The sequence below is a fragment of the Ictalurus furcatus genome, chromosome 24 (assembly GCF_023375685.1).
Source record: "Ictalurus furcatus strain D&B chromosome 24, Billie_1.0, whole genome shotgun sequence".
Classification (NCBI taxonomy): Eukaryota; Metazoa; Chordata; class Actinopteri; order Siluriformes; family Ictaluridae; genus Ictalurus; species Ictalurus furcatus.
Window position 1 is genome coordinate 12,026,408 of NC_071278.1, and position 17,648 is coordinate 12,044,055.

A 17,648-nucleotide genomic window follows, 5' to 3' on the forward strand; every position below is an offset into this window, starting at 1 on the left:
AAGAGGAATTTCTGGGATCATTTACAGCACCAGGAAGTCTTTATTTTAACCCTGCATGGATTTCCCATCGTAATAAGCATTGCAGAGTTGTCATCTGTGGTTTAGTTGGTCAGGTATATGTGCAATTTTAGAGCTGGAGAGCGTGTTTTGATAAGATTTTTCTGGCTTTGTAAGGACTAATAAACCACTGCACTGAGCAGATCGATCTCTCAACACTGCAACAGAAACCCTTCAGCACGATGTTTAGTCATTTTTACATTTACTGTGCACACTGATTAGTAATTAAGCGAGGAGCTGCGTTTACATTTAACTGAACAACTTCAACGTCCGAGTAGAAGAACGTATGGTTGACATGCAACGTTTTTGGTAACGTTCAGGCATCTCTATTTAAATTACACACACATACTGTATGAAGATGCTGTATTGTTGTACTTATTATTCTCCTCCCGTGTCTGTTAAAAATGCATTCCTTTAATGCAAATGCACACACCACATGTTTGTTTGACCAAATGGAATCCATTCATTGCGAGACATTTATTCAATTCCAACCACTCGACGTATTTCAACATAAACGTCAATATCCACTGGCTGTCTCACTAACTGAAATAATTAGATGCTGAATACATTGTGCTTGCCATTTTTGCACATGATGAATCATTATCGACGTGCGGAATCGACTCCCATCGCCTTCGCTGAAAACAGAAAGCAGAATGGCGACTTACACACAGCATACCTTAAAATTATAACAACAATAATAATAATAATAATAATAATAATAATAATAATAATAATGATTGAGACTTTATTGGTCACAAATACATTATAGCACAGTGAAATTCTTTTCTTCACATAGCCCAGCATGCATATATACAAACATTTCACGATGTAGCTATTCTCCTCAACGCTGCTGGGTTGAAAATAGTTTACTGGCTAACGGATTCAAATACCTATTCTACTGTACAACACTACAGAACACTGACAGCGGACACTAATTATGATTAAAATGACCAAATAGCCAAATAAAAGGAAGAGAATAAATCCGCATGGCTTCATGACCGAGAAAATATTTGCTGGTTATGCAAACTACACACTAATTTGAGACCGTGTTCAGTCGTTTGTAAACCAATAAGTACACCGTTCCTACTTCCACAATCATTAAGACTGTAATTAGTAGCCAGGTGTTACTAATGAAATGCACAAGGTTAGTTAATCATGTGCCTATCTCTATAAAAACCGAACTTTTGGCACTTTGGTGTCCTGGAGCACTCAGGATGTGTCTACATCATGCCTAGAAGAAAGGACATTAGCCAGGACATCAGAGAAGCAATTGTTGCTGATCAATCTGGGAAGGGTTATAAGGCCATCTCCAAACAAAGTGAACTTCACCGTTCTACAGTGAGAACGACTCACAAAGATTACAAATGGAGAGCCTTCAATACAGTTGCCAATCATCCCAAGAGTGGCAGTCCCTCCAGGATCTTGCAATCGCAGAAACGAACGCGAAATCGAGCAAACTCTTGCGATTTTTCATAATTACTGCAGATCTGGGCCAAGAAGCGTCACACGACGTCATCACAATGCATGTTCAATCAAAGCCTTCATTGATTCATGTGTGGTGAACATGAGTACAACTAAAAGGTCTCATTTGCCAACAAACATCACTGTGAAAGACTTTTGTGCGATTGCACTGTCGCAATTCTAGTAGCTTTCTGAAAATAAATAAATAAATAAACAAACAAACCCACAAAAAAAACTCCACAAATTGCATTACAAAATTTGAGGGGGGAAGAAAAAAAAAAGCTGCAGCTAAATCAAGCATTTTTGGCCCCACAGTCCTGTACGGACTGGAGTGGGCATCCCAGCAAATTCAGTCCGAAATCAGACTGTTTAACGCTCAGAGATTAGGCTTGCTGTGATAAATGTTGTTCGGGCCACACACCGATTACCTCACTTGCCCACCGCGGCACCACCCCAAGTCATTTGATCTTTTTATAGTAATAAAAATCATTTAGTTCAGTTAGAGAACAGATGCTACAATTAAAAACTGAACACATCTACTCGATTAAGTATGAGCCGAATGATTCTGAGTCGCAGCACAGATCAGCAGGAGTCACATCGCATTTATCACGTGACGGGAGTGAGGTGAGTTGACTGACAAGACGATGGTGGGAAATTTGGTTTCAAAAGTTCTACGTTTAATATAAGCGAGTTTGGCATTGTACGATTTTGTAGTTGTTGTGTTTTTCATTAACAATAATAATGAACCCACCAAACAATCAAGCAATTGCCGCCCCGAACTGCTGCTAACTCGAAAGTGAAAAGCGCATGGCCATTCATAAGCGAGTGGAGAAAACACCCCCCACACACCCTCACAGTCACATCCCAACTCGGAGATATAAAGAAAACCTCAAGACCTATATCATGTGACCTACAAGCCTCTGTAAGCATATGAAATGTTTATGTTCATGACAGCACAATCAGAAAAAGACTGAACTGAAGTATGGCTTCCATGGAAGTGTGGTTTGGACAAAGAACATGGCAGCATGGCTTAGGTTTGTAAAATTGCATCTGAGCCAACCACAAAAGTTCTGGAACAATATCCTTTGGACTGATGAAACCAAGGCAGAGATGTTTGGTCATCATGTACAGTGTAATAAACCAAACGCAAAGGTATCACCACAAATACCCCATACCAACTGTGATCTGAGCTTGTTTTGCAGTCAAAGGACCTGGGAAACTTAGTCAATGATGAACTCCACTCTATACCAGAATATTTTTGAGACAAATCTGTCCAGCAATTTACACTGAGATGAAACTGGGTTATGGAACAGGGCAATAATCCCAAGCACAGCAACAAATCGACATCTGAATGGCTAAAGAAGAAAAAAATCAAGGTGTTGGAATGGCCAAGTCAAAATCCAGACCTCAACCCACTGAGATGCTGTGGTTGGATCTTAAGAGAGCTTTGCACAAACAAATGCCCTCAAACATCAATGAACTGAAGCAACGTTGTAAAGAGTGGGCCAAAATTTCTCCAAAACAATGCAAGATACTGAAACTCCTACAGAAAATGTTCACTTCAAGTTATTGTCGCTACAGGTGGTTCTAACGTTAATGAATTATAGCATGTACTTATTTTTTCCTCACCCTGTTAGTGAATGGTGGTTTACTTGAAAACATTAAATGACTAAGTAATGAAATGTGTTGTGTTTTTTTTCTTCATCTGAGGTTATTTGTGAGGTTATTCCCCCCCATAATACGCACATCTATATACATAGAGATATAGACATACACACTTTCGAAACGTGGTCAAGGTGAAGACGAGCGCAGGGCAGGAACCGGGTGTGATCAGTGAGAAAATAGGTTTCCATGACAACCCTGCTGTCAATAGATAATCACTGTGGGTGGGGCAAGGGGTCTGACCCGGGGGGGGGGGGGGGGGGGGGGGTGTGAAGTAAATCGGTTATCACTGGGCTTTTTTAACCATATGATAGGGTTATAAATTGTTAGATGTTGCCCTAGTTACTATATAATTGAAGTAGTCGCCGATTACGGCTTAACAGGAATCAAATTATAAAAATGATCCTTATAAATAATTAACTAATAGTAGGTTAGCCATGATGCTCAGCCAAGACAGACTGTCAATGGATTTATAACAACAATGTAACTATTGATAACAGAACAGTGCGTTATTGTCCAAGCCTAATTCATAACCAAATACTGCTATCAATATTACTGTAACGCGATAGCTAATAAAGCGTCTTATCACAGGAGCTGCTGTGGAATGTCCCGTGTTTTTCGGCTCCTTGTATTTTATTGATCGATGATATGAAACCTTGTCTCCATTCCAGCACGGTACAAGGGGAATAGCCGCATGCCGTGTGAACTGTAGACGTTATATTGAAGGAATTTGTTATGAGCCTTGCGCTAGGACTTGTGAGAGACTTGTGAGAGGCGGCGATGGGGAGGGGAGCAGAGCAGAGTCGAGTTTACTGTGGCCTCCAGTGATTATTCCCAGCTCTCAGCCTTCTAATGATTTGAGCAGCAGGCATGTCAATATTCACAGAGTCTGTCGAGAGATGCACCCCTGCCTTAAGCAACATCGAGCTGCTTGCCACTGTGTTCGATTCCTTACCAAACGGCAGCTCATAAAACCCACAGACAAGAGCATCAGTATCATCCCTCAGTCTCCACATAAAAATCAATTAGGTTCTCTTTTTGCAATTATTTAAGGGAGGCTCCCTTGGCAGCGCTTAAAAAAAAACAAACAAAAAAAAACCTCAAAGCATCACCAGACAGACATTCGACGTGCATTTGAGACATCCATTTCCCAAACTTCATCTTCCAAACAATTATAAAAAATTTTTTGCATCTCCTTATACTACGAAATTAATTATACTCTCGTTGTCTTCCCAATTTGTGAGCAACTCTGGAGCTCCCGATGATCGATTTATCAGAAGGCATAACAGTAAAGTAAAAGGTGGAGGAACGAGACAAACGTTCATACTAATTACATCAGCTCAAATTACGATTTCGCGATTACTGAACGTTCCAGCAAATTTCAGAAGGTTGATCGAGTCCTGCTGGAGAACACCTGAGCACCACACCACTGGAACTGCACCTTCTTGAGCTCTGGAACATTCATCAAATAGGCTTGCAGCAGTACAAACTATTCCCCCCATCCCTCCCAAAATGCAACTAATGCTGTAAATAATAAATAAACGCAGGAAGTTTAAACAGTGGGGGATTTACCATTTCTTCACGTGCACAACGCAAATAAACGTCAAATATGCGAACACATTCCAATGAATCTCTGATCAGACACTCGGATGGAATTTCGATGAGTAGATACGAACCAGGGATGCACCTTCTGACTATTATTAAAGAGCACCTATTATGGTTTTGAAACGTGCCTAATTTTGTTTTAAAGGTTTCATACAATAGATTTACATGCATCCAAGGTCAAAAACACTTTAATTTGCTCATTTAAACTGCAGCATTACATTTTTTAACCCCAGCATCGCAAACGACTCATTAAATGATGCGTTCTAAAGTATTCATTCTAAACTCCTCCTTTCAGAGAACATACTCTGCTCTGATTGGTCAGATGTCCCAGTCTGTTCTGACTGGTCTACCGCTGTCAGTGAGCAGCCGATGAAGACCAGAGGCAGGGCTTTTTGTTACAAACCTATGTAGGTTAATACAAGAAGTAAAGTCTGGAATCACTAACGACTCGTTTCAGCTGTTCAGAATCGGTTCCTTCTTTTGGGAGTCAATAACTCCGTTTGTCATGTGCTTTGATTTTTGAAACTTTGCAGACGTTTTTACATTCACAAACAGCTCTATAACACACTACATGAAAGGTAATAATTGAAAAACCATAATAGGTGTACTTTAATCCTGAGGATTAGCAAACGGATATTCCGTTAACCTCGAAGAGAAAGAGAGGAAATGTCTGTAGTGTAGAATGATCAACTTTCCTCTTGTCTGTGGCACACGTGTTTGTGTTTTCCAGACAAATAATGAGCAGAAATACTGAAGCTTTTACTAAATGTTTCAGGCTGAAGCAGTGTGCGCACGCTGGCATCAGGTCGTAATTCTAAGTTTGTAGAAAGTGCAGAGCATATGAGCTCAAATCTCATTTGATTAAAAAAAACCTTCACTACGTATGGTACGTACAGATTCCGTACATTATATTTACTAAATCGAGCCGTGTCTAGGGTAAAAAAAAAATCTTGCATGCCACATCGTTCGTGGTGCAATATAGGCATAGGCTCGTTCTGCAAACTTAAAGTACTAGGCTTGGGACGAGTAGAATCATGAATCGCTGATAAATTCTAACTACTGCGACTGCCATCAAGTCAATTGAAATCGGGAAAAATTCCATGCCTTCAGTTTTAATAGCAACAAAAATAAATTGTGTTGCATTTCATAATGCTTCCTTTTCTCCTCTTTTCTGGCCTGCTGTCTGAGCAGAACACCAAGCAATCTGTCTCTGATGCAGTTTAGATACAGCTAAATAACTTGTTTATTTACTTCAGATTTGCAAGACCTTGTTATCAGACAATTAATTAATAAAAAAATAATAATAATTTAAATGCTACCAAAAACTACAGCTGACTTGTATCCATCTTCCTGTTTTTTCTTTCCCCCGCTGTAATGACATTACGTGTACATGACGAGCGTTACGCATGTCTGGCCACGCCCCCTTCAAAATCATACACGATACTACAGTTAACTGACGCATGATACGACGATGGCATATTACACACGATCTCACAAGCCTAAAAAGTACCTGATTTATCTCTAATGTAGTTTAAAAACTCCTGATGGAGACTTTAACATAGTTACACTCAATGTTATTGTAAAAGTATTCTCACTCTCTCTCTCCCTCTCTCGTCCAAAAAAGCTGCATATCTGCCCGCTTCCCAATGCAGCATTAAAGTAAAATCCACCCACTCGCAAAGCCTTTTCCAGCACCTCAAACGTGCACGCCATGACAACAACGCTGTCTTCATTTTATGTGGCACAGATATACTGCAGCTTCAGTTAAGAGATTTTAAACATGCTTTCAAGTATACAAATCCAGATTTTTGCAAGTTTAGAACATAGTTAGTCCCGTTTGAATCGAACCATGGTGTGTTTTCCTCTTCGCTGCGGTTCATATGTGTAGGTGAGAACACAGCAATCTGACTCGGTGCGGATTAAAACATCCAGTCCGAGACCATCATCATGAGCTTGTCTTGATACGGTTGCAATTGAGCTCCACCACGGTTCAACAGCAGTGAGAAAGAGACTCGATCCTGAAGAAAAGAAGTGAACCAAAACATGCTGTGTATTCTGAGCTGTGGATGACGTTTATCTGTCATTGTTGGGTGGTTGTTTTTTATTCTGCTGTTCATACATAAAAGTCATTACTCAACCATCTGAGGTGCCAGTATTTGAATACTGAAATCGCTTTTCAGCTAAAAACGTCGAAAATAAAAGCCAGGTCTGGCAATATTCTGATGCAGAGATCAGTAAGCAGTAATGCTCAGCACAACCCCTTTAAACCGTAATGAACCTTCAAGTACGTCAGGTTTGCAGAATCTGACCGCATGAACGATGCTATGTGCACATTCACTTGTTTTGTAACTATACTAGGGCTGCAACTAACGATTATTTTCATAATTGATCAGTTGGCCGATTATTCGGCATCGCATTACGTGCGTATGACGTCATGCGCCATCGACAAGGAAGTGGCTTATACTTCTGGTTAGTAAAAAAACCGCTAGTGTTCCTTTTGAGACTATATTACCTTTCTAAAATCCTTACACTAGATGGTAGCGTACACAGTGCATAGTGTAAGTGTATAGTACTTCATTTGGGACACAACTTTAGTATTTACTCTCCTAAGCATGTTTTCGGAAGAGAAGTAACGTGAGTAAACGCATCCTGTGCCACGTGCAGACCAACCAATCGATAATGAGATTCACTGACAACGATTTTCATCATCGATTATTAGCAATTAGTTGTTGCAGCTCTAAACTATAGCATGTAAAAACCCACTCAAGAGCAGGGGTTCCAAAAATTTGGGGGGGTTAATGACCCCAAGTGGACAGGATGAATTTTCTGCCTTGATCAACCTACTTTTTTTTTATTTTATTTCAGATTTATCATTTAGAACTGCATGAGAACACTTCATTATGTCAGTAATGTATATATTTGTAAAGAAAATGATGAAAAACCAAAGGAACATTCCCTGAACTGACGTACCAGAGCCAGGGAGTGTTGTGGGGTTACTAGAAGATAATCCACAGGGAGGTGGTATGATACGATCTGGCACGACATAGCGGAGTCTCTTTATATTTGACGCACAACCAGTGATGACACAAGCGGCATTGTTCACATGTTCACGGCATGCGTTATGTACATCTGGTACAAGATTTAAAAGCGAAATTCACGTGATTTCACATCAGAGCCAAAACATCCCTGTCTGTTATGTTTCCGAGTCAAAACTGTAAACCGTTCAGCGATTGCGCAGCGACATTAAAAACATACTGACAACTCTGTTTCCCTTTAAAACTTTCTGCTGTCATCATGAACCTTACATTCAGAAGTATCTAGAAAATCCAAACCGCAGGTACACAGACCATGCCGGTAGATTGGAAGGCAACATGAGAGGTGTTCAAAATAGTTGTTAGTATTTAGTACTCAACAACAGCCTAGAACAGTACACAAGTAAGTGATTTGAGACATAACACTAGTTTGTATAGAGGAGGAAGATGGAAGAGAATTTGGCCAAGACTAAAACTCTTCATTTAAATATGGCTTCTCTGAATTTCAAAAGATTTGCGCACAAAATCAGTCTTAGATATTTTAATATTAACTTGTAAAATAAATGAATGAAACAGAAGAGGAGATTGGACAGGAGTTTCTCTCGCGACCCCGGTTTGTAAAACCAAGCAAGCCCACGGTTGGGAACTCCCGCACTAGTGCATCGTTACCACAGTTTCATTAGGCTTGTTTATTCATTTATTCACTGGCTGCATGTAGCTTCTTGTCAAGCACATAAACGCTCAGATGTATAAGAAAACCTGATGGGTGACCCTAAAAGGCTGTTTAAAAATGAACGCGGTGTCTTTTTGTATTTCAAGCCAAACACATTGGCAAAATGAAATAATCATCTGAAAAACAACCTCAAACACGCGTTACGCGCCGATTAAAAACACGATGTCTAGAGGCCATTGTAGACAAAGCATGTTTCTGTGGTTTAAGAATATCAGAGTCCCTTATGTTGACACATTACAACTTACGCTGGGCATCGAGTGTTCAACATCACTGTAGAAAACTAGCTATGTGAAAAGAACAAAGCATTTTAATTAGAGAACAAAAAACTGATTCATTTGCTGATCTGCTCTGAAAGCTGGATACGTCACTTTTCACCTGATTTGCATAAAATCTGCATATCTGTGATTTGAATTTGTACTTCTTAAGGTTCTGATTTTTTATTTTTAAAACTGTAACTCAAATTTTCCAATTTTACCCCTAGCAAGTTCGAACGAAAAAACAAATTGAAAAAATGTATATTTAAACATACTGACAAGTAGGGATGGGCGATATCCCGGTAGAAATTCTCCCCACGATAAGAATGAGTATTCCTGTGATAACTATAAAGCCTAGTTGAAGATGTATTTCTGTGTGCGACGGTCTGCGACCCGTTCTCAGCTCACATGCAGAGTGAAAACAAGTACGGCAGAAGGCAGACGTGAAGCCGAGGAGGAGTTTATCACTAAACGAGGAGCTACTGTACCTCTGCAATCTGGATCTGGTTTGGTTACAAAAAATCAGGTTTACTTTTAGAGCAATGTTTGGGTTTCTGAGGCTCTCAAGATCACAGCTATCACTTGTAGCTAGAAGCAGTGGCGCACGGTACTATATTTATATCATCACTAATATCGTTATCACAATAAACACCAGAAAATATCGCAATATAGTTTTAAGTCCATATCGCCCATCCCTACCGACAAGTATACAGTTTCTCTTTAAAACTTTCTACTGTCGTCATGATTCTGGTCATGAATCTTACATTCAAAAGGATTAGTATACTAACCCTAATCTAGCAAGTTCAAATGAAAAACAAATTGGCAAATGTATATTTATTAAATAAATTAGTTAGACATTTATATACAGTAATTCAAAAGATACAAAATTCATATTCAACTACTTTTGTCAACGTCCAAGATCAATAGTTTGAACAAAAGAAGTAGCGTTTTTTGTTGTTGGTTTTTTTTTTTTTTTTTTTTTTTTTTACACGTCGCTGTAAGTAAATCAGCCTGTTCTGATGACAATGTGCCATTCAAGATAAACTTATACAGTCAGAGGCGTTTCAAACTACAAGTGAATTTGAGGGCCACCATTTAAAAATAAAAATACAGGACTTCAAGAATAAAGTGGTAATACTTTAAGAAAAATAAAGGGGAAAAAGAGTCATAATATGAGAATAAATATGAGAATTTTTTGTGATAAAAGTTACAAGAAAAAAAAGCTGCAATATTTCAAGAATAAAGTCATAATACAACAATATGACAAACTGGTGCATATCAGAGCAATGAAAGTAAAGAAATATGTTACAATTTTAAAAAATATATATATATATTTAATTAAGACTATTCTCAAAACATTGCTACTATCTTCCTGAAATTACATTATTCTTGGTTTGTTTGTTTTTTTTAAACCGTGGCGTCGTACAAAACATCAGTAATACGGTCCAGAAGTACAAAGCTTTTAAACCCTCTTAAAGCTACCTCACACAGAACAGCAGAATGTCCTGATGTGTTGTGTGAGCTACCTCACACAGAATGTCCTGATGTGTTGGAGAGCGATTAACGATAGTTTTCTCATCACGTGCGTGCTCGGGTTTGTCTGCGTGTTGTTTTCACGGACGCTGGGTGCACTGGCAGTGCCGAGGAGCTGAACTCCGGCAGACTTTTCTTGCTCAAAAACACAGAGACTGGGACTTAACCAGCGAGTGTCCTGGAGCAGCAAAATTACCACACTGTGAGGGTGTTAATCCCTCTGGGGCTAGAATACAGGAAACTATTGCTAAGATTTCTTACATAATCTTATACATTTCTTATACATGCAGCGCGATGAGAAAACTCGTATTTAAAATAATAATTAATTAAAAAAACCAAACTACATAGTAAACTAGTATACAACTATCCATATATCTACACAAATTAACCCTTTTTTTGAAAACTTTTTATAGTGATTGAGTGCATTAGTGAAAGATTAGTCCTACAGTTATGTAGGTGGGTTTGGTGTTTGAATTATTAATTTTTTTTTACGCCTCAAGCCTGCCTCCCACGTCATGCTCTAAATAAGTTCAACTCCTGCTCCTTTTTTAATCATGAGTAGAAAAGGCTTTGTACTCCTCTGCACAGCTCTCGCACAACTTTCTGCTGCAGATCTCACGTCGCTCACATGGACAGACAAGTCTGTGAGGTAGCTCACTAGCCAATGAGAGTAAATCTCTGTTAAGCTCCGCCCACACGAGAGGTTTGTGCCAGAATGGCGAACATAAATGAAAAGTCTGGCAGTGCATTCATTAACCTCGATTCCATTAAATGAAGCTTAGAAATCAGTCCGTACAGGATTTCACTGAATTGTTTTTGTGATCGTTACAGCCAAAAACGCTAGATATCGTGGCGGTTTTCTTAATAATTATTGCTTTTGCCTGGAAAACTACTTGAATTGCCGAAATTACAATTGCACGGTCTTTCGCGGTGATGTTTGTTGGTAAATGAAACCTTTTAGCTGCACTCATGTTCGACGCACGTGAATCGAAGCTTTGGCTGAACGCACGTAGCGATGCATCACATGATGCGTCTTCGCCAGAATCTGCGGTAATTTTGAAAACTTGCAAGCGAATATTGCAGAGTTTGTTCGATTTTGCGTTAATTTCTGCGATTGGAAAATCCTGGAAGGCTGACAAAACACTGTTAAAGACTGCTGATTATTTGAAGACCATGTTAATTTTTTTTTTTACAGCGAGTCCACAGTGTTCAGTTTCAGAGTGTTTTTATTCTCTCGTTATATATATGGTAAGTCTGTTGAAGAATGTTGGGAAGGAGATACACACACAAGCATTGGAAAAGCTTAACATGCTTTAACTTCACTCCTTGACACATTTTCCTTTTCTCCTCCAGCGTTAAACCTGGCTTGCGCTGCCAAAAGGGAATACACGTCAAGCTATTCTACGGGAAACCTTTATTCTGGAATAACAGGCTGCCATTCATAAGACACCTGGGCAGAGAGAACACAAAGAGCGCCCATCTGCATCCGCTCACAGCAGGCAGCAGCGCAATCAATGCAACCCAGTCACTGCATGGATGCCCTGGCTCACAGGTAGCCCGCTGGACGGCCAACGGCTCGGAGCATGCAGAGAAACGATCCCGGCACCGTCTTCAGTTCCGACAGGTTGACACCGAACACTTGGAAACCGCTGAGCATGCGTTCCTCAGACGACTGCTCAACGCAGCAGAACCATTCGGGTTCTGGAGGAGATCGGTTTTACTTGTACATTTCTGCCATGCTTAATCCATCATCTTTTACTGCTTATATTAGCATGTATAAACACAATATTCCGATCGAACTGTAGCGTGACCGCAACAACTCCTGCAAAACACTACATACAACAGACGCTTTCACTGATCCGCGTAATTCATCGCTACTTTTTCCCTTATCCTGAAAAACACACTGATTCCACGTCAGCACAGAACCAAGCCATTCGGCCCCGGGTGATATCCACTTGCCGTTACAGTGGATTAAAAAAAAAAAGAAGGCTTTAGTTTTCTACCCATGCGAACGTGCATTCCTCACATCTCCTCAGGAGGGCTGTGCTAAACTCCACCTCTCGTTTCATGTGCTTCCTCAGGCAGTGTTTTCACTGGGGATAAGGCAGAAGGGGAGAAAGAGAAAGAAGGGTCTCAAAGCAGCGCTTACCTGTGTCTGGTTGTATTAAGTCGAGGCAGTATCATTTCTTAAGACGCTTCGCCACTCAGCTGAGGAACTGCATAAAAACTCTCGCCGCTGGTTCCAGCGTTATATCAAATAACTGAAAGCTACTAATCGGTAGGCCTTTAAAGCTTACACAAAACCGGCGCGCCCTTGACTCTACGATCACGACTATCATCTGTGTACTAAACGCGCTGTGATTGTGGAGGCAAGATATACAGATAAATGAGAAGCCAGTAAAAAAAAAATTTTTTTTTTAAATGGACTCGACTTGAAAACGACCTGGAGAACTGAAAGCCTTCTGTGCTTACCTGTACTCACGGCTGTCCTGGTATCTCTTGCCGTTAGTTGCCCGTTGAGGTGCCGTCTCCAAGAGAAGCTTCTGGGTGAGCCGCTTGCTGGGAGTCGGGTCGCTCTCGCTGTTTTCCTCTGTCTCTTGCTCGCACCTCCACTCTTCATCCTCGTTCAGCGTCGGTAAGTATCCGGGTAGCACCTTGCCGTTCCCCGATACCGAGCTTTGATCGCTGTACAGCTTGGGGCTCTCACCGCCTGTCCTGGTGTATTCCAAATAAATGTCAGATTTGAGGAACAAAGGATACGTGTTCTCCTCCATCACGGCCTGAATCTCCGTCTGGGCCTGGTCGAACATGGCGGGATCGATGTGCAGCTTCATTACACAGTCCTTGATGAAGCTCTTGGTGGCCGGCTTGATCTGGCGCGACACAATCCCGTTGCTGTCCAGGATGTACTTCTTGTAGATGGCCTTGGCCAGCTTCAGCTTCTTCTCCTCGTTCCCCTCACCGTTGTCCTGCTTACGGAAGCCGCTGCAGGCGAACCAGAAATCCAGCACGTCGGCGCAGTCCTCCTGCTTGAGGAAGGTGCGAAACAAGTGGATTCCATCCTGGTCGTCCAGCAGTGAATGCAGCGACTCTGCCCATTTCAGATAGGGTGGTGTGGGTGACGCGCTGCCCTCGGGCTCATAGCCCAGGTCCAGGTCGGGTCGTCTCGGCGTGGCTATGGAGGCCTCACACCTTAGGCTCTCGCTCTTGATGGAGTAGAAGCCCAAGCTGTACGGGCGCACATCACCAGACACCAGCTCACCCTCCTCACCCGGGACCGGGGGACGGGGCGCATCCTCAGTGAAGCTGCCCCCAATGTCCGCCAGGTAAGCCTTCTCTTTCACACTCATCCTTACTACGTCCACGCACCACCCGTTCCCAGCTCAGCCCACGCTCCGGAACGATCAGATCCAGACTTCCTCTAATGCCACTGTGAAATAATTCCTCCTAAAACAAAAAAACAAGTGAAAACAGAAGAAAGATTTTTTTTAAAAAATCAATAGTAAAAATAACCCCCGAACCACTTACAGAAAGTTGTTAAAATTGTCTTGAAAAATGACAAGCCATGGCACGACATTATTTATAACGTGTGCAACGCGGTATCTTAATCAAGCATTCAATGGGCTGTGCGTAATAAACGTTAAGAGATAAGACGGAGACGGTTATCAGGAAACATATAACAAAACCATTTAAACAAAGCCAACAGACGTCGGGAGCCATACTGAAACACACAAGACTTTCGAACAATTGCGTGCAAGATTAATCGTTTATCATCTGGTTTTATTCACCTTGAACCCGGTTTCTTGTCTCCAGCAGCCTGTAAACAGGGATTACCTTTTTTGTGTAACGTGGCAACATCCAGACCAATCAGAACACAACAATGTGTGAGCGATAGTCTAGATTACAGATGTAGTTATTTAAGGTTCACACCTCAAAGAAGTGGTGTTCTTATATCAAAACTGTTACACTTGGGGAAGATTAGATACAGAGAAATCACACACACTGACACTCCTTAAGTTCCTTGTCATAAACTGCTCCAATTGTGATCATCCTGAAGTTGCTCCTTGCTTTGTAAAACAACAAAAAAAAAAGACTATTTGAAGTTTTAAACCAGTCTTCAGACACCTCACGATGGTTAGATCCGTATCTGATCTCTGAAGCTTGGGTTCAAAGAGCTCTATCTGATATGCAACTACTAGGTACACTTTCCTTTCCTTTCAAGATCTACCACTTTTCAAAACTACTGCAGCACTACCTGCAAGCTGAGAAGACCTGATCATATCAAGGCAGAGAATAAAACTTCCTGGGACCAAAAAAAAAAGCTTCAAATGAACTAGCCTTACACACAGAGCACCAGAATCCCAACAAAATGGCGTGTTATTATTATAATATTTTTTCTATCTGTTGTACAGTATTCATATAGAAATTTAAGGTGGACGGTTAGATTATAGTATTATAACTGTCCAAACAATACGTGTTTGAATTTCAGGTGCGAAACTAGCCAGACTGCTAGCTAAATTAGCAACAAACAAAACAAGCTAGCTTCATCTCAGGAGTTATTTCAACGGTTCTGTTGGTTATAGCTTGGGTAACGCGGGTTTATTATTTTTTTTTTATTATCATTTATTTTTTTTAAAGAAAGAAAAGGGGGAAATGGAAAAAACAGACCAGCTTGCTATCTCTCAAACTACTACAAGCATTCGAGCTCTTAGCCGAGGCTGCTAATGTGGCTAACCGGCTAACACGGTTAGCTAGCTAGCTCGTTAACTTGATATGATTCTTTTTTGGATTCTTGTTTCGCGTGTAAAGTGACGTGAACGCGGACGCGTTAATATGAAAACACGACTCCAGCTCCAGAGCGAGTGAGATACAGACAGACACACAGTGCGTCTGGTGGTAGGAGGGTTATTACTATTATTATTTTATTTCCTTAAAAGACTCCCGATACTTTGTTGCTCTGTTCCCCGACGACATTACAGCACTCCCTGCGCTCCCCTCCCAGCTCCCAGTCGCTTTGAAGTGAGACCCACATTCACTGCATTCATGTCTTTGGCCTCGGAGTCTCCACAAGCACAGTAATTGATGGGGGAGGGGAAGAGGAGAAACAAACTCTCCACACACACACACACACACACACACAGGCCCTTCCGCAGTCGAGCGACTAAGTGTGTGCAACTTTAAAACATTGATTTCAACATTTAATCCGGCGCGTCTTAAAAAAAAACGCATGAACGTGTTTGCGTTCACGTTCCCTGTGCGCGTCGACCAGAATAAAAAAAAAATAAAGATACGCCTCGATTAAAACCTCGAATACAATTCAAGCACAGCACATTTCATCTCTCGCTAGCGCAAAACCCCGAGCTCCTGAGCCAGGGAGGGAGGGAGGAAGGAAGGAAGGAAAGAGAAGAAGAAGAAAAAGTGCTCTGTATCTGTACCTGTGCGAAGCCACTTTGCGTGTTGGAGCGCATCGGGAACCGCGCGGCGATGTGCAGCTACATGCGAAACGTGTCATAGGTGCGAGCGTCGGACTTTAAAAATAACAAAGGAAACAGTGCGTTCTCCACCTTTCCATAGCAGGCTCTCACTCCTGTGCCTCAATCCGTGTGTGTGTGTGTGTGTGTGTGTGTGTATAAGAGCGAGTGATGTGTAGCGCCGCGCGCGTTCACAAATCACACTGCTGCCTGGAGAGAGAAAAAAGGAATAAGAAGGAAAGTGTGTGTGTGTGTGTGTGTGTGTGTGATATTTGAGTGTGTTTAAACCCATCCTTTAAACACACTCAAATATTCACAAATGTATTCTCATCCTAATAAAAACGATCCATTGCTCACATACAGTCTAAAATAAATAAATAAATAAATACATGCATAAACCTGTACCTTTTGTGCCTTTAATTTGTATCTTGCACATGTAAATGTTTATACAGTGCAAGATACAAATTAACTGCACAGTATATAACTGTATACAAAGCTTTAAAGGTACACTATGCACCTTTCACATGAAACCTGTGTAGCAGTGTGACAGAATCTGAGAGTGGAAGTGAGAACTGTCTGTGACTTTAGCGTAAGTAGCCTATATTATATACTATAAGACCGTTTGTGGACGGCTGACTGCCCTTTACACCCATACAGTATGCCGGACTTGCCTTTTGTAAGGCAATTGTATTGTATATGATTGTATTGTATATAGGATGTCTTTATATGCTAAGAAGCCCAAAGCTGTTCCAGCATGACGATGCCCCTGTACACAAAGTGAGCTCCATGAAGACTTGGTTTGAGAAGGTTGGAGTGGAAGAACTCGAGAGCCCTGACCCCAACTCCACTGAACACCTTTGGGATGAACTGGAACACCGACTGCACCTCAGGCCTCCTCACCCAACATCAGGGTCATGTAAGTCATTGGTAGCTCAACATTGGTCTACTGATTGGGAGCTTTTGAGTTCAAATCGCAGCACTGCCACTGCTGGGCTTTTGAGCAAGGCCCCAAACCCTCAGCTGCTTACTGAGATAAACATACGTCTAAATAAGTCTGCCAAATGCTGTGAATATAAATAACAGGAAATGGGGACCAACTCGTGAATGGGATGCACCACGTGCAAACTCATTTGCACCTAGGGCCAATTTTGCAAAACAATTTAGGTTGGAGGAAACCGGTGAACCCATAAAAAAACCCATGTAGAAATTAAACCTGAGTTCAGGATCAAACCGGGGAGACTGGAGCTGTGAGGAGGTGACAGTATGACCCACTGTGCATAATACCTGTTGTATTAATCTTTTACTCATTGAAATGGTTAATGTTCAAGATGTAATGTGTAAAGTTTAATACCAGCAGTTGGATATCTACAGTGTAAAAAAAAAAAAGAAGTAGAACTAGGAGTGCTGTTATATTAGTTCATGCTATGTATCATAGCCTAGGCCGCCTGCATGTCTTTTAATGGGTTTTCCTGGTTTTAGACCTTAAAACAACAACAAACACGATATATGTGCACAAACATGTAATTTGCCATAAAAGATGATTTGTTGTTAATCTGTTATTCCCATACATACAAAAAGGATAGCTATGGGTGAGCAGAGAATAAAAAGATTATCTTCAGCTCACACCTAAAACAGGTCTTTGCTTATTTTGTACATATTTGCAAGTTAGTAATTTAAGGTCTTCTGTGATGTATGTCAAAGTTCACCGTGAGCCTAGAAGTGTTTCAGGTGCTTTGAAACATTTAGTGATCCTTGAGAATGAGGGCTTCTCTCTTCTGTGTGCTCTGAACCTGCATAAGTTATTACTCAACACCTGGATATAATCAAGCAAGCAATCTCG

At 41.1% G+C, this 17,648-nt stretch overlaps 1 protein-coding gene across 4 annotated transcripts in view; it reads right to left on the reverse strand.

Moving 5' to 3' along the window:
- The window catches only part of axin1 (axin 1), a 30,900-nt gene extending 14,927 nt beyond the window's left edge, over window positions 1-15,973 (reverse strand). For 2 of the 4 annotated variants that reach the window (XM_053612838.1, XM_053612836.1), the window contains exons 1-2: window positions 15,773-15,973; window positions 12,810-13,784 (exon numbers count right to left, since the gene is read on the reverse strand). In XM_053612838.1, coding sequence (XP_053468813.1) covers window positions 12,810-13,687 — 878 coding nt within the window. In that variant the 5' untranslated portion in view covers window positions 13,688-13,784; window positions 15,773-15,973. Of the gene's footprint in view, window positions 1-12,809; window positions 13,785-14,125; window positions 15,722-15,772 lie in introns of those variants that run through there. The other 2 variants (XM_053612837.1, XM_053612839.1) reach the window with 2 other exon arrangements.
- Between the last annotated feature and the right edge of the window lie 1,675 nt (window positions 15,974-17,648).